The 18,579-nt window shown below is 43.6% G+C and overlaps 1 protein-coding gene across 2 annotated transcripts in view; it reads left to right on the plus strand.

The window, feature by feature from the left end:
• Nucleotides 1-2,294: 2,294 nt before the first annotated feature.
• The window catches only part of NDFIP2 (Nedd4 family interacting protein 2), an 87,795-nt gene continuing 71,510 nt past the window's right edge, over nt 2,295-18,579 (plus strand). The window contains exon 1 of one of the 2 annotated variants that reach the window (XM_072135410.1): nt 2,295-2,530. In XM_072135410.1, coding sequence (XP_071991511.1) covers nt 2,489-2,530 — 42 coding nt within the window. In that variant the 5' untranslated portion in view covers nt 2,295-2,488. The remainder of the gene's footprint in view (nt 2,531-18,579) is intronic. The other variant, XM_072135411.1, reaches the window with a different exon arrangement.

Genomic DNA, 18,579 nt, shown 5'->3' on the forward strand with positions numbered 1-18,579 from the left:
AAGGTTTTTGGGAGATTGTAGATTCAGCTCATTTCCACTGCACCATCAGGACAATAATTTCTTGCCATGCCCTGCATCATTTTCATGATTTTTTTGCACTCTCCAGACACTGTAGACATTTTCCAGAGGCGTCCACTGTAAAGACCCATAAATCACCCGCATATGGTCGACCCCTATGTCTGAGCCTCAACACAGAAGCATTGAGTTCATCTAAATATAGAAATGGCCCAGGATGATGTTGATGAAACGGTCTATAAATTTAGAAGCACACTGAGGGTCGTGTGCTCTCTTGCAAAAGTGATATATAATCTGAATGTGATGGATCCAACACGAAGAGATGGGAATCAGTTTAAAATGTCACCAGGAAGTTGTTGATGTTACCTGAAACCAGGCTCTATGATTTGATTTCAGCATTGCTTCAATGAGTGGAAAGCAAATGTCAGAGGTGAAGAACCTTTATTACATTGATCAAAGACTGTGTATAGTAGAAAGTGATTATATTAAATAATGATACTTATCATAATACAAGATAATAAAACAATACATGATAACACAGTAAATGAACAGTCCTCAGGTGTTCTTTTCATTAAAAAAATAATAATAATGAATATATATTTCTGGCTTGCTGATTCTAAAGTTCATGCAAACCTGAGGTTGAATCTATAGCAAACATCTGGAGGCCAAAACCTAAACACAAGTACTAGAAAAAAAGTGACACTTGTGCCATACACCTAGCTCTGTGGCCGGGGCCCCTGCCAGTGATAGTAGTAGCACTCAATGCCGCCAGAACAGATCGCTAAGGAAATATTACTGTATCTAAATACCATCAATTGCAGCTTCAGCTTTGAGACGCAAGGTGGTGGAGAGCCTCCTACACAGATGGCAAAATGAAGAGAGATTAAAAGATCAGCTTTTCCCTCATCCCAAAATGCCCTATGGTTGTGACTGGTGTGAATGCCTTAACAAAAAAAAATGTCCAAATCGCTTGTTTTTCACCAGTTTGCAACCCATAAAAATTTGATAAAAGGTGATCAAACTGTATAGTTGCCAAAATAGTAAAATGGTTTCAATGAAAATGCAACACCTCTGCCAATACATAGGCAGGCTGGTAGTTGTGAATAGCGCCCTCTCCAGGTCAGGAGCTATTAGGGGGAGTTGCGAACCCTCTATGAAGGTTCTAGTATCTGGGCATTGTGTAAATGCAGCTGTAGATTCTGCCTAAAGAGGCAATAGTTAAATGGGTGTAAGATGTTATCCAATTATGTGGCTGTATTGTAAGGGTGATGCCACACATGGTGTTTTTGGTCCGTTTTTAAGCTTGCTTATTCGGTCTGTTTAAAAACACATGCGTTTTTAGAATGCATCCGTTTTTTCCCAATTATCTTAATAGATAAACAGGTTGAAAGCAGCCAATCACACTGTGATTAGAGAGGGGCTAAGATGGCCCCGGGGAGTATAAAACCCCTGTGCAGGGGGAGCACATGGTCTTTGAACACATGGACAGAGTGAAGAGAGTGAGTGTGGAGCACACCTTCAGTGCTGTCACAGAAACCAATCCCAGGAGACTCAAGAGCTGCAGCTTCCACAGTTTAGACACAGCTCCATCTCAATTATCCCAGGCTACATATACTATCAGACTGCTGCACTATTCCTACTGACCACGCTACATGGCCACTCCAGCGCCTGCTACCTGCTGTTCAATAAAGAACTGCGAGTTATTTTGCACAACGTTGCCTCTGTCTGATCCCTGGATACGGCTGTCACTATCACGGGCTCCCCATCCATTACCCAGGGACCTATATCTACCCTCCATATTTCTTGCATATTTCAACAAATAAGAAAGTTATGGGTTGGTGGAAAAGGGAGGTGTCATTGAACCACATAGCAAAAGTCGCAAAAACAAGGAGGATGAGAAAATGGCACAATTGTGGTTTTCCATAATTTCACATTATGTGGATTTTCAGCTTCCAAGTATTTTTTATGGAATATTAGTGATGCCAATAGCAAGTAACATCTATTCTGCGGATAACAAGCCCCAGAAGCTCCTGTAAACACAAAAATAAAAAAGGGTCTGGGTTTTGGAAGATCGGGAGTAAAAAACATCCAATGCACGTGACTGTAACTATTAGAGCGGCCCCTGTCTGTAACAAAGAAGACGGAGACATTCACAGCTGGGACTTATGACTGTGTAATCTCACGTCCGTACTGTCACCAGGTCTCCGGCATCTGCGCGCATCTGCGTCATGACGTAGCTGCCGGAATTTCCAGCGTTTACACAAAACCATAGTAACCGAAAGCCACGCCCATCGTGATGGCCACGCCTCAGGGGCGGTGCTGAGGAAGCACGGGGGCGGGAGGTGGTGCAGACCTTAGCGGAGGTTTCCAGTGCAGCGCGCTAGAGACTACATTGTGATTACAGGTGACACATACAGGGAGGAAGCGCCGCCCGTCACACAGGAAGCGGCACAGCGACATCAGACGAGTGGTCATGGATCACCAGTACCTGCAGCCGGCCAGCCGCTACCAAGTGGTAAGTCACCTGGACGGCCCGTGACGTCATGGCAGGCGTGATGTCACATGTGTGTGGACAGGATGCAGAGCCATGGGCCGCTGCGCTCCTACCATTGTTTCCCATTACCTGCTTGCCTCATGTCACCCTGTGCTGGGATGGCAGCAGGCCTTGTCATCTAATGCTGCACACCTAGTATGGCAGCTGTGCTGTGTCCTCTGAGCGGAGGAGGGAGCACATACTGCACCTATACATGTGTGAGAAGAAAAGATGAAGGGCCTTGGACCATGGCCTTATAGACCGGCAGTTAATGGCCCACAGTCCGACAGAGCCACAGTGTCACAGACCGGCAGTCACTGGCCCACGGTGTCACAGACCGGTGGCAGTCACTGGCCCACGGTGTCACAGACCGGCGGCAGTCACTGGCCCACGGTGTCACAGACCGGCGGCAGTCACTGGCCCACAGTGTCACAGACCGGCGGCAGTCGCTGGCCCACAGTGTCACAGACCGGCGGCAGTCACTGGCCCACGGTGTCACAGACCGGCGGCAGTCACTGGCCCACGGTGTCACAGACCGGCGGCAGTCACTGGCCCACGGTGTCACAGACCGGCGGCAGTCACTGGCCCACGGTGTCACAGACCGGCGGCAGTCACTGGCCCACGGTGTCACAGACCGGCGGCAGTCACTGGCCCACGGTGTCACAGACCGGCGGCAGTCACTGGCCCACGGTGTCACAGACCGGCGGCAGTCACTGGCCCACGGTGTCACAGACCGGCGGCAGTCGGTGTCCCGTAGGCTGACAGACCGGCGGCAGTCGGTGTCCCGCAGCCACCCATGTGAAACATAGTAATTCCCTGTAGTGCAAGGTGAAGGAGATACCTGTTATTGTTTGCACTGGCGCATAGGACCCTCAAGATTCACCTCGCCACAGGCTAGTGTGGGCATTTGGCTGAATCTATTAAGTTGTCACTTGTATGGTTAGAGCACTGAAAATGTTGAACTTTGGAGTTTATTGGAAGGCAGGTAGATATTGGGGTATAGAGACTGGGGAGCCCTACTATGGTTACTGGGGGGTGCAGCACCTCTAATTGAAGGCATGAATTATGCTGTAGTACCCAAGAGATCCTCAGAATATTGCCAGAACCACTAAGGTTGATATCATAACATAAGAACTTGTCCTTCCATGTGTTGTCCAGCACCACAGCTCTGGTCCTCCCCGCTTGGCTTTGTATATGAGTGTAGAGTGGTCACATAAGGTACATGATACATTTAGTGACACAATCATGTAAACAAAGCCGGACAGGGAGGACCAGAGCAGCAGCATAGCAGCGAGGATGGGTAGAGGTGGCTGTAATTGTCTGGATTTTTCATCACAATTCCTGACCAAATAATTCCTGAACCCGTTTCAATATAGAAGCCATATGGTGGTATCTCTCTATAGGGTTGAATGACATCCTGTGGTTTCAGTTGTTATCATTGCCGTCATGGTAAGAAGTGAACGTAACCCGGTTAATCGTTGTTTTGGGAGTTGCGGAATAGGCTGTATCTGTCATACTTTGACCCATCATTTATCTGGAACTTAACGGCAGGGTGTAGTCCATGTCTGCTGGGAGTTATTATGGCTGGGATTGATTTATAGCAGTTTAGTGTTGAGCGATGGTAGAAATGACTGTTGTTATTATTGCTAAAAACAGAGATCACTATGATGTATGGAATTGTCCTTTATGCAGTGTTCCTATTGGAGTGAGGTGGGTCTTTGGGGGAAAAAAATGGTTTATTATTTTCTATTTTTATTTATTAAATAATGTTCAGTTGTTTCCATAAACCCTGACATCCGCTTGATGCTCAATGTGCTGGTTTGTTAATGCAGATTTTTCTTACATGGATTACAGAACTAAAATCATTGTCACATGTTTGGGCCCATTGGAGCCTTGATAGCAAAAGTGCACAGTGGATTCTTTGCCAAGTGGTTATACTTGTAGAGAAACTGGCCATTGGTGTACACGTGATCCTGTTTGTTTACAGGGGCACTGAAGCTTCAAGAGAACCCGTCATGCAAAATAACCCCCCTAAACTAAATAAACTGCCATTAGAGAGCATTGCCTCTATCCCTTTATTGTCCCTCTACATGCATGTAAACCTAAGCAATGAGGTCCTAAAGCTGTATGCAAATGACCTTTGAAATGTCCAATGAAGCATTAGCATATTCAAGCTGTCCACTCTATTCATGAGTGGGAGGCACAGCCACACCCCCAGTGCATGACTGACAGCCTGTATAATGATGTGAGGCTGTATAATGATGTGCTTCCTGGTGCTGGTGGCCACACCCCCTGCAGCCTGTGTGTGCATGTGTGTGTGTAGGAGAGATACAACAGCTCCAGGCAGCCATGTTACAGCAGAACATGTCAGATTCATGTGTAGCTGATGTCTGTGTCTCTCACCTGTATATTAGGAGGATGCAGCATGTCAGCAGATGCAGCACACACACTAGCCATGCTTTACTATATATTACACACAGACATGAGCAGGGGGGGGAGGGGGAACAGGGGTGATATCACTGTCTCTGACCATGTGACCAGCCTCATTTACATAATAAAGAATAGATGATTTTACAATGATTACTGTATGAATTGACCAGATAAAGGCTGGGATGGGATCCTTGTTAGCTGCTCCAACAGGTAGTAGTGACAGGACTAGTGACACAGACCTGATGACAGGTGTCCTTTAACTCTTGCAGCTTCCACCCTGGGCCCGTGTCCATGACCTCCAGTCCTCGGCCCTGGTCTGTTTAGTCCTCCAGTCCTCGGCCTGGGTACTCTCACCATGTTAAGCATGTAGAGCAGAGGAGTTGCGGACAGTCAGGTACTTGTTGTTCAATGGCACCATGGTCATTGTCAGAAGAGGAGGAGGAGGCCCTCCCCCAATGTCATGGACCTGCTATCTGCTTTTTGGCTTTTTCAGCACAAAAGTTGTACTGATAAACTGTGCTTATACTCGAGTATGAATTAGGACTTCTCATACTTGGATGGGCTAGGACAGTGATGGCGAACCTTTTAGAGACAGAGTGCCCAAACTACAACCAATACCCATTTATATGTTGCAAAGTGCCAAACTTTTTGCATCACAGGTTTTAATTGTATTGGCGGCCTGAGTTCACCAATACAATAGAAAGATGATGGAGAAATTTGGATTGTAACTTCCCTCCAGGGTCCCCTGAAGAGAAAGAATCAGAGGACCCAAAGAAGGTGCTCCAACAATAATCCATCTCTATCCACATTTTCTCGCTCCTCCTGTAGTCCTGGCACCCAAGGATGTTGCTTTAAAATGGCGCTGAGCTTGGCATGTGGACTTGGACCACAGGAGGAAACTTGGTCCTTTATGGCAAACTGTTGGAGTGAAGGCCTGGGTGCCCACAGAAAGGGCTCAGAGTGCCACCACTGGCACCCGTGCCATAGGTTTGCCACCACTGGGCTAGGATATTTACTGTGATTTATACATTTCAGTTGATATTGCCATGTTTAAAGGTTCTGACACGCAAAGTATTAAAAATGGAACAGTGTAAAGTGACATTGTGTTGTTCACTGCCATGGGACTGGTAAAGAAAAAGAAGTGAAGGTCCTTTATTCTTTTTATTTGTGAAACTAATTGGTAGAAATACTTAGGGTGCGGTCACATGCTGCAATGGCGCAACACTGCTTTTCCAAGTGCATGGGGGTGTACCTTGGTCCAATCTCAATAGCGGTTCCAGCGAAATACATCTGATTGTTTACCGTTCGCATGCGTTTCACGGCCCTTTTTACAATTGTCTTTAACACACTTGTTTCTGACTTGTGGAACATGCATTTTCTTTTAAAGTGAACCGGTCATCAAAAATTGGCCTCATAAAACACTACCAGTATGTTGTCAATCAGCTGAGCAGCTTCTAGATGATGTTTCTTTCATGGCCTGGTATGGTGGCATCATCCAGAAAATCAACTTTGATTTTATGAAGTCAAGGAGGCGGAGAGCTTAAGACTGAAGTCAAGCTTTCCCTGCCTTAAAATTCCCCCTTCACTGTAATTGATGGTCCTGGTTTCCTGAAGTCTGGGGCATGATGTCAATCACATTCTACGAGGTGTTCAGAGGTACAAAGAGCTTTACTTCACTGTTAAACTCTCCTCCTACTGGTGTTTGGTTTATTAGGTCAATTTTTGATTACAGGTTCACTTTAATATACACATGTGAAAAACACCCTGCTTAAAAATGCATCATACTCCGAGAAAAATGCAATGCTTTTTCATGGATCCGTTGTCATAGACCACAGTCATCAGTCTTTTTTTTTTTTTTTTTTTTTTTTATAACACGTGTTGCAAAAACACTGTAAAACTGATCAAGAATGCATTGAATACATTATGACAGAACTCAGATCAAGCTCTGCAACACTTTATTAAGTCGTGTTTTCATTCCCCTTGAACTTGTTCAATTTTTTAAATGTTAAAAATCACAGTGACCGAGTGAAAAAGTATCAAGTATTTGTGAAGGGGAGGCAGGGGCGCACCTACCATGAGGCAAGGTGAGAAACTCTCCTCAGGCGGCAGCATCTCCTGGTGACCAGCACTCACCACGGCTCAGCTGTAACTGCCCCGTCGGCTCCGTCCCGAGCCACCTGGATCGCCTCTCCTGTCTCTGGCCTCCTCCCGTCCCTCCTCTCCCGGCAGCGCACTGTATGTATTGTATGGTGTATGGCGGCACGCTGGATGTATTGTATGGCATATGGCGGCACGCTGGATGTATTGTATGGCATATGGCGGCACGCTGGATGTATTGTATGGCGTATGGCGGCACGCTGGATGTATTGTATGGCGTATGGCGGCACGCTGGATGTATTGTATGGCGTATGGCGGCACGCTGGATGTATTGTATGGCATATGGCGGCACGCTGGATGTATTGTATGGCGGCACGCGGGATGTATTGTATGGCGTATGGCGGCACGCGGGATGTGTGTATTATATAGTACATGGCGGAACGCTCTATGTATTTTGCAAAAAGATTTATTTTCACATTAGACCAATATGATTGGGTCTGGTCCTGAGCTCCTTGATATAATACATATAACACATTCCAGTTTTACAATTTGCACAAAATTGTTAAAAGCCTGTATCATAGCATTCAGTGGAGTGGAGAGAAGTGCAAAGAGCATATGTTCTCCGAAGAACCCAGCATGTTGTTGTAAACTAAAAGCACACAAGTTTTAATTGGACCAGTATAATTTTTATTTGGTTCTGTTAGGAATAAACTGCTTTCATGTGTATTGTGCTACTGATTAAAGCTGATCACTTGATGTTTGGTGGGGGTGACTTTGAAGGTATCCTCGGCCAGCCTTTCTAAGGGACAGCTGACATCTGCGTTCAGGCTTTTGTTCTGCAGTTTCCTTTAATACTGGATGACTTATGGATCCATTTTCCCCCTTTACATTCAATGGTCATGGTGACCATTAGAATCTACTTTTACCTTTTCTGTTAGGGTGATGCCACACGTGCTGCTTTGTCTGCATTTACAGGCAAACGCAGGCATAGCCTCACCCACCGGGGCGGCCTGATCATATATCAGCATTTCTATGGAAACTCCTGCAGTGTTTTGCGTTAATTTAAGGCAAACCACCGGCGGCTCGATCCCGATCGCAGGCGGTTCCATAGAAACGCTGATGCGATCGGGCCGCGGCCCGCCCGGTGGGTGCGGCTTTGTCTGTGTTTGCGTTCGCAAACACACACTAAGCGGCACGTGTGGCATCACCCTTAGGCCTTCCATTATTTGATTGGATAGTTGGACACAAACCGCTGTATTTTTATTTTCATCTGAAGTTCTGGAAGGCTAACAGAAGACTCTTTCTGTCCTATTTTTAATATTGTTTTCTATTGCGCAAGGTTCACACTTTTTAATTTTTTTTTCTACTGAGGATGATCTGACTTTACATTCCAGTTTCCAGTCAATTGACCTCTAGTGGCCAAAGCAGAATTTAAAAAACAGATGGCTATAAAGTAATTAACAAAGGAATGCAAAATCCATGTAAATCAGAAATTGACCTAATAAACCACTTACCATTATGTCATCAAGCAGCTGAACACCTTCTAGATCTAGATCTGTGTATTTCATGGCCCATGTGTGGTGGTATTGTCCAGAAAATCAACTCTGAAGTGATACACAATTTAGTTGTATATAGTCAAGGAGGCGGAGAGTTTAACCCTGAAGTCAAGCTTTCTTCACCTCAGAATGCCCTCTTCACTGTGAATGATGGTCCTGCATCCAGACACGTCACTAACCAGATCTCCTTCATTCTGAGGTGAGGAGAGCTTGACTTCAGTGTTAAGCTCTTCGTCTCCATGACTTTATACAACCAATCTCACTTCAAAGTCGATTTTCTGAATGATGCCACTGCACTGGGTCATGAAAGAAACATGATCTGGAAGGTGTAAATCTGCTTCACAATGTACTGGTAGTGGTTAATTAGGTCAATTTCTGATGACACGTTCCCTGTAACTGATAGGGTAAAGGCATTTGTTAAAAGAAACTGATGCTTTGCAAATAATTGATATGTCCAGACAAACCTTTATATTACAATCCATTATTTAAAGGACACCTGTCATCAGGTTTCTGTCACTAGTCCTGTCACTACTACCTATTGGAGCAGCTCACAAGGATCCCATCTCAGCCTTTATCTAGTGAATTCATACATTAATCATTATAAAATTATCTATTCTTTATTATGTAAATGAGCCTGGTCACATGATCAGCGGCAGTGATGTCACCGTTGTTACCCCTCCCCTCTCCTCCCCCTGCTCATGTCTGTGTGTAATGTATAGTAAAGCATAGTTAGTGTATCTGCTGACATGCTGCATTCTCCTAATAGACAGAGACACAGACATTAGCTACACAAGTACCTGACATGTTCTGCTATAACATATGTGAGACACAGACATCAGCTACCAAGTGCCTGACATGTTCTGCTATAACATGTGTGAGACACAGACATCAGCTACACAAGTGCCTGACATGTTATGCTATAACATGTGTGAGACACAGACATTAGCTACACAAGTACCTGACATGTTCTGCTATAACATGTGTGAGACACAGACATCAGCTACACAAGTGCCTGACATGTTCTGCTATAACATGGCTGCCTGGAGCAGTTGTATCTCTTCTAAACACACACAGGCTGCAGGGGGCGTGGCCACCAGCACCAGGAAGCACATCATTATACAGCCTCACATCATTACACAGGCTGTCAGTCATGCACTGGGGGTGTGGCTGTACCTCCCACTCATGAATAAGCTGGACAGCTTGAGTGTGCTAAGGACTCATTGGACATTTCACAGGTCATTTGCATACAGCTTTAGGACCTCATTGCTTGGGTTTACAGGCATATAGAGGGACAATGAAGAGATAGAGGCAATGCTCTCTAATGGCAGTTTATGAAAATATATTTAGTTTAGGGGGGTTATTTTGCATGACGGGTCCTCTTTAAAAAATGGAAACTGCAGAACCTTGAATGCAGATGTGAACGGGCTCTAATGTAATGGTGTGCTCACAGCCCTATTGCGAAAGTTAAATTTTTTTTGGAGGTGCACACCCCCCACCTTCACCCTCTCGGATGTATACTACCATGTGTCACGGCGTGGCCGCCGCCGCCACGTGACGTGGGGTGCAACTGTATGGGTTAATTCAGTCGATTCAAATTTGCGCTCAACTTTCACTCAAGAAACAAATTGAGTCTAAATCACACCTCATACAGCTCCAGCACCCAATTATTAATCCGCTGCCACCACTTATTGCATTTATACTGGGACCAATAAGTATCCCACACTACATCCACTCTTGCTCTCAGGCAGTCACTTTGTCACACCACTAGACATGCACACTCAGCACTCCAGCAGTCACAAAGCTAACCACACTTCACAAGGCTGTGAGTTCGCAGAGCATACAGAGACCAAAATTAAAGTGAAAAGCTTTAATTACAAAAAGTTGATCAGTGCATAAAAAAGATATTAAAAACGAAAGAATTACAAAATAAAATGACACAGAAATAAGGAACACACTCAGCTTGTCAAGCAGCCCCCAAAATGTGAACACCAATTCCTGGATTTCATATTGTTTTATAACTTCTCAGTTTGGTTCAGGTTTCAGGACCTCCCATTCATTAATTAGTCCACAGGGTCATTCACGATTGGGCAAAGTGTTAATGAGGGGGGAGAGTCCAGGAATATTTAAACTGTTCTTTGTTTCCAAATCCCTAGATTCAGGGATGGGGGTAGGTGCAGAGGAGAGGTGACCAAATGGCTTGTGAGGTCACCACAGAACATTCTGCGGGGCAGAGTTTATCAGGTTGTAAGGATCTCCAGGATGTTGTAAAGGAGGCCTGGACGCTTCAATGGATGCCATATATTTCCACAAAGTATGCAATTGCCCTGTAGTTAAACCAATCTTCTACATTCACGATTAATATCTCCTTGACACCATGTATTATGTGTGTCCAGAGATGTCATTGGTTTAGGATATGGGTCGTTCCTATAAACAAGAGCTCTTCTACGTTGGCCTTTTTCTCTCATTTCATGTTCTTGCTGGTTTTCTCGCTGGCTGACTGTTGATTGTCTGACTATTGATTGGAAATCTTCTTACCCCTGGTGCATAGACTGTGAATGGAGCAGTGGATTGTCAGATTGTCATTGAGGAAATGGGTCTGAAAAGTGCTGGAAGCGGCAAAAGAGACTACCATAATTTATCGCTTATCAGATTTGGTATTTTAGTTTACCTTGTTATGTCCAGTACATATTCTTTATTTGAGAACTTTTTAAACATCTGTACATGGATGCACTTACCTTCTCCTTTACATACATTGGGTCAGTTGATGATGATTCATGGTGACTTGCAGTTTAATAAACATGGCAGATAAAGTACATGTTTCTTCTGGTTCTGTCACATAGGCAATCATTGCTGCTGTTCCTGCCAAGTTGCTCCCTGAAATAGATTACTTTTGACACAATTAGTATATAGGAATGTATGATAAATATCTGGAGAATTGTTGTTGTTATTATTATTAAAGGGAACCTGTCTTGAGGATATAGACCAACAACCTGTCACCAACCTGTTACACAGGACTGTGACAGGATCAAAACGATCCCTGTCTATATTCTGGAAAAGCGCTATGAACTATGTATTCAAATTACCTGTAAGGAGAGTCCTGGCCGAAATAATGATACATAGGAGTAGTACGTCATTAAATAACATAACTTCTGTAATCTAGAAGGTTACTGATTTATCCAGAATACAGAGAGGCCCTATAAATGAGTAAAGCTCTATATAAAGATCTCTAAGCAGATCTAGGCTTCTAATGAGCCATAAATGTAATGTAGCTCATAGCCTGACTGCACACAAATGTGCATGGCCTCTGGAAATGGATTGTGTGCTGTTAGAATCCATGCACCAAGCACAGTACAGTGGTCGGGAGTCTTTGTATATTAGTGATGAATGATGCAAGGAGTTCCTGTCCAACAGCATGGACACAATAACAGTGGACAGACAGCTTTAGAGACTTTATGTGGTGATGTGGTCCCTGATGACCTGAGCTTAGTATTACATCTACTCAGAGGATTCCCTTGAGCAGTCCAGGAACCAACTCCTATGAAGATCGTTAGGGAAACCCAGCAGTTTGACAGGAGCTAAGCTGGGGATTCCCGAGATCAGCAGAGTTCTCATAGTCACTCAGTAAAGAAAGTTACAAGACCCTGGAACCATTGTAAGATTTTAAATATAACAGTATTGAGGTTTTGATGCGATGTGAAACGCAATACATGTTAATGATAGTTTACATATCTGCACGTGCTACTGTGCAATCGTTTATCTGCATGGAAAGTAAGAATTTTAGCTATATGAAAGAAAAATCTCACAAACAGGTATTCTGTAAACATCCCTTTTCTCTGGTGCTTTAATGAAGCCAGCGTAGTACACCCTAGCCATATTGTGCATATGGTAGATCATGGTAGAAGTTCTGTGGGAACAGGGGAGACTGTGTAACAGCCTGTAAAGCTGAGGTATCCAGGGGTTCAGGTAACAACCCCCCCCCCCCCCCCCCGAGCCTTTCTGATTTTAGAAGGAGGCCATGGATAACAAATATAGAAAGATTTCCATAGTCATGGTGCCTGGATCTATGAGTAAGGCTATATTCACACGAACGGCTGGCATATGTCTGGCACCATGGAGAGGAGGAGGGGTGACTCCGCTCTCCATAGAAATGCACAGCGTACGGGTCATTACACGGGGAAAGATAGGACATGTCCTATCTTTTCCCTGTGTACGGAGCTGCACGTGTTTAGCACCATATTCCTCCGTGCGGCCATTGCCATTTTTGGGCGACGTATGAATGGCCTCAAGCTTGCGACCATACATACGTCCCCCATGCGGTTGTTTCAATGTAGCCTGGTCCCTGGTTTATCATGCTTGAATTTTACGGTGGATTTCCCTTAAGAGTAGATGTAGACCCTCACATCCCTTCTTGTACAACACAGTATCAGTAAATGTTTTTATTTTTCCCCCTACAATTTTGGCCTACAGAAGCCCCCCTGAATATTGAACCTTCAATTTTGTTTTTCTTTGAAAACTAAGATTATGTGCGCATTTCCATCTGGGGCTTCGGTTGTTCTGCTCTGTTATACAACAATAACCAGTGACGCCAGCATTGTATAGCGGGAAAGTTATAAACTTTCCAGAAAATACTTTTCCTGTTTACCAGTGATCCATAATTTGTATCTTTATGCAGTTGAGCTTCTCGGTGCACTTGGGGTGGCCACTTGTGCACATGTTTAGCTCTTTTTCCAATGCAGAATAGAAATGTAATATAGAAATAAGGAGCCATTCAGTCTGAGTCACCTCTTCCCAGTACAATAGTACAATGCCCGGGCTCATCAATTGTCACAGCTGCCTCAATGTACAGTCACACTGTAATAAAAGTATTCTGGAAAGTTCATCTTGGTTAACCTGATTGGGTTCAGGCAGGGTCAGGGCTGGAGATCAACTTTTTCTGGCTTTGATAGAAATACTTCTTATGGAATAGATCCTAAATCTTCTAGTGGAGCTGGTTTTGACATTAAACTATCCAGAAGGCAACTAGTGAATGTGAGCATAATAGTATTCCTTACATTACATGGGTCTGTAGTTTTCTTATTTTAGTGACCTGGCCCCCGCTGCCTGTATCGTTGGGTTACCAAAATTTCTCTTACTACAGATGAAGTCTCTTGTGAGCATCGAAAAAAAATAAAAAATAAAACATTGATATCTGGAAACCATCAACAAAATTTAGGTTATGGATCTATAAACCTCTACATATATTAGTATCATATGGAGGGAGTTGTTGGAATAGAATAAAATCTTATATAGGTGAACACAAGGGTGATAAAGTGTGTATTTATTGGAGAGGTTTGTACTATTGGGAGATGCTAGTACCCTGTTGGTCTGCCTGTCTCATAAATCTTCATTTGGCAATACATGTAGCAGGTAGGTCATAAATCTGATGTAAATACTTTTGTGTAAAAAATGCTTCATTTGTATCCGTGCCTGAAGAAGGGGCCTGTGTGCCCTGAAAGCTTGCCCCAAATATAATTTTTAAGGCTAGCCAATAAAGGTATCATTCCTTAAGCACTTTTGTAGTTTTTACACAAAAGTATTTACATCAGATTTTTGATTTTTCCTGGCTAACATGGTACGTCAACAATTTTCTCAACATACGCAGGTAGGTCATGGAAGGGACACATTCCTAGGACTCCCATGCTGTGTGTGGCTGACCATTATAAATACCAGATCAATGCCCTGTCATGAATGGCACCACATGTGTCCTGCACAAATCACTGCGCTGTCCCTCCTATCACCACTACAGGTGACCCGCTCCTGTATGCTATGGTTCCCCAGATCATCACACCAGCAGCATGGGCAGGATTGATTCGTGAAGAGGTGTTTTTATTGGAAGCATCAGATCCAAAACTGAAAATGGATTTGACAAAAACAATACAAGCCTATAGCAGTCCTGATTTCAAGTTCATGGCACCACTGCAATACAAAGCAATGATGGCTGGCTGTCAATGGCGGGACACATAATGACACCTTAATTTTCCTCTGGCCAGTGCCTGTAAATGGTCCAGCCTGGGACAGGGGTGTGTAATGAAGGCGTCACTTGTGTCTGGATGGTGAACAATTGGGGAACTGCTTGTTGGCAGATGAGACAATCCTCTTTCTGGTGATCTCCCTGGGCCATTTGGAGCCTCTTTGCTTTGTATGTCTCTCAGTCCAGCGATTTTCCCCTTCTCTCAATGGCTGCGAACTGGCAAAAAATATCTTCAGGCTGGCAGCCATTCATTGCTCACCAAGAGGTACTTCCCAAAAGTAGCCCCGGATGCGTTGGTAGAAGCATTTTTTTCCTTTAGATTGATGGATAATGGGGCACATTTACTAAGGACTTTGCACATTCTTTTATGTGTCGCACACAATCCAGGGCATAGTCGGACTGCGCATCACAGTAAACATGCAAAATACGACAAATGTGTCACATGACCTGTGGTAAAGGTGCAGTGACAGGGCAGTGCAGGGAGCGCCAGAAACATGAAGAACATGCGACACAGTTCATGAATCAGGTGCCCTCTGCACACTACTCATGCATCTCCACTGTTTTTAGTAAATGTGCCCAAATCTGTGTTAACTAATATTATGGATAAAGATTTTGATGCTCTAAAAAGTAGTAAAATCGGATCAGAAGAAGCCGGTTTACCTAAAGCATTGCCGCCTTCTTTGAGTATATGATATCTATACCATCAGATTGTGGTAAAGGTCCCCTGAGTTTTCTGTACAATTTTGTCTCTGACATAAATCCAAGCTGTCGGCATCAAGCTGAGCACTTGGTTGGCAAGCTGTGGGCAGACAGCATCACGTACCTTCTCTAGCAGAACCTGCCTGATTGTGTCAGTGACATTGTCACCGTGACAGTGTGTCATAGATCTCATCTTGGAGATGCTTCTTAGCTATTTGTCGGAAAGGACAGTGTTCTACTTTTCTATCAAATTTTTGAGTCATTATAGCAAATCTATTACTGCAGACAGTGGCGGAACTAGGAGAGACAGGGCCCCCTAGCAGGCTACTGCATGGGCCCCCCCTTCCCAATTAAAAATATACATATTAGTATACTCACACGTTAGTTACAATCACATATAAATACACTTATGTGCACACACCGCATATACACACATACAGTGCCATATGCAACATACTCACAGTGTATACAGACACCATATACACATCACAGATACTGCATATATATCACAGTATATGTTATTTACATATTATGCTGGACAATGTGCAGTACAATATAGATATAATGGTGCACATCCTCCATTCTTTATTGTGTCCGGTTGGATGGCGGGGCCCCCTGACACTGCGGGCCCCATAGCGGCTGCAATGGCTGCTACCGCTGTAGTTACGCCCCTGACTGCAGACGGGTCTATAGCTGACTCCTGAACATCCGCTCCTCATTCACACTGAGTTGGAGATTGCTTGTGTGTTTCTAAGCAGTAAGACCCATGTAAGGCTACATTCACACAAACGTATGAGGGGCGTATATACAGCCGACGTATATACTGCGTATGTGCGTCCCCCATACACGGCAATGGGTGAACGCGCGATATGTCCTATCTTTCCCCGTAATACCGGGCCGTGCGCCATATATTACTATGTATATTACACATGATGTATGCCCGCTGTACCACATCATGTCCTATCTTTCTACGTAATACGGTACCTTGCGCTGTATATTCCTATGGAGAGGGGCATAGGTGAGCTGCGCTCATCCCCTGCTCCTCTCCGCAGCACCATTGTATGCCGCTGGGCCACGGTACGGCGGGCATACATCGTGTGCATGTAACCTATCACATGTCTCCGATTACAACGGCAGGAGCTCATGCGTGTCCGTCACATGACCGGGGACACATTTCTATCCACTGAAAGTAGAAATAGAAGCTTTCTATAGCAGGACAGCAAGCAGGGATCTAGAAAATTGTGAGGAATGGATACAGAAAGTATATTGGAAAATAGTATAACTTTGCCTTACACAAGCCGTATTGATTATTTGTAGAAAGTGGACAACTCCTTAAACATTTATCACTGATCCACTATTGGATAATAATAATCTTTATTTATATAGCGCCATCAAATCCCGTAGCACTTTACAAATCATAGGGGACACATACATACAAATATAATATTACATTACAGAGAACAAACATTCATATGGAACAATAAGAGTGAGGGCCCTGCTCGCGAGAGCTTACTTACTTGAAATGAAAAAGGAAATGTGAACAGAACAAGAAGCAATACACATTAAGAAGTTATACTAAAAAACGAAATGGTAATTACTATTAGATGTAAGGGGTGCATGCCGCTGAGAACTAGTACACTAAAACAAAGTTGTATGGAGCCGTGGGCAACCAAAAAGTTATGTCTTTGCACTTATAGTTCATTTTCATTTATTTTTTTTCCTATCTCTCTAGCATCAGTTGTGGTATCTATGATATTGTTCTCTTACACCAGATGGGGGTCTAATATCCCAGAGCACCAAAAGTGTATCCAGTGTCCCTTTTAGATAAGGAAGGCGGGTTAGAAGCAGAAGACACTATAGGAAGCAAAAAGAGCTTTCCCAACTAAATAATTCCCTATAAAATCCATCTGCTGTGTAAGCAAGACTCGGATATTGGACAGAAGGAAATGATAATAAAAAGCTGCACATCTATCACAAATGATCAGTCCTCTCCAGGAAACCCAGGCCAAGTCGAGCAGCTCCCTGCATATTGTACGGGATTGGGACAATTTCTTGCTCTGTGGTGAAGAACCAACCATAACAACAATGTAGTATGGTGCAAGTCCTCCAGCCGCTGGTCAGCCTCTAATGTGTTATAGCTTTCCACTGGAAAAATTGTCAAGGATATAAACATTGATATTGTTACATTTTCTGTATTTTACTCCCCTCATTCCAAAAGCAATAACATTTTTATTTTTCCGTTAACTGAGATGTATATGTTATCTGAGGGACAAATTGTACTTTTTAGTGGCGCCATCAAATATTTCATGCAATGTACTGGAATGTTGGAAATAATTCCAAGTAAAATTGACAAAAAACCACATTTGGGACATTTAAAGTTTTAGTAGATTTAAAAACAAAAGATTTTTTGTCCACAAAAATATTTGCCATTTTGCCAAATTCGGAGGCCAGTAACTTTTCTGGTGTATGGACCTATGTAAGGTGTCATTTTTTGCGGGATACACTGACATGTTAATTTTTATAAATTTTGGAACTATATAATTGCTCAAATGTTGATGTATGAAAAAATTACAAAATGTTATTGGCCATCCGATGTTAGGTGCTGCAGCACTTAAAATGTTAATTGCCGCGATCACTGCCAGTACAAACCGGTGCAGTTACAGTTGGGTGTGTTGGCTATATTATACTGATGACACCCGCTGTGTATGGAGAGCATACCATAACATAATATCTTCCCATCGATTTAGGAACCATATTATATTTCAGATTTGCACAACTGGATCCGTCCACTGTGTGTAAATGAGTGGTTGAATGTCAGCCATATGTGATCTACACAACATACTGTACAATCTATACAAAAACGTTATATAGATTTCCTATATAAAGAGTATGGTGTAGTCTAGGGTTGGACTTGGCAGTATAAATGGAGCTGTAAATATGGAGTAGTTGTGATCATATTCTAAACTGTTTGCCACAAACCATTATGTATCTTGGAGTAGCTTGTGAGGTGAATAATGCATGAGCGCTACACATTGTCACTGAGAAAACTTCAGCTTAAGGTATACATTAGAGAGGGATCCATCATATAATGTAAATGTAATGAAGAGCTGTATTACCATATGGTAAATGGGTGACATTTACAGATCCTCCCTCTGATGACCATGGTTCTCAAAGGGGCTTTCCCACAAAAGAAAATTCTCACATTTCAATTCCCCAGTGATGTCAACACAATAAAGATC

This window comes from Engystomops pustulosus, chromosome 2 (assembly GCF_040894005.1).
Source record: "Engystomops pustulosus chromosome 2, aEngPut4.maternal, whole genome shotgun sequence".
Classification (NCBI taxonomy): domain Eukaryota; kingdom Metazoa; phylum Chordata; class Amphibia; order Anura; family Leptodactylidae; genus Engystomops; species Engystomops pustulosus.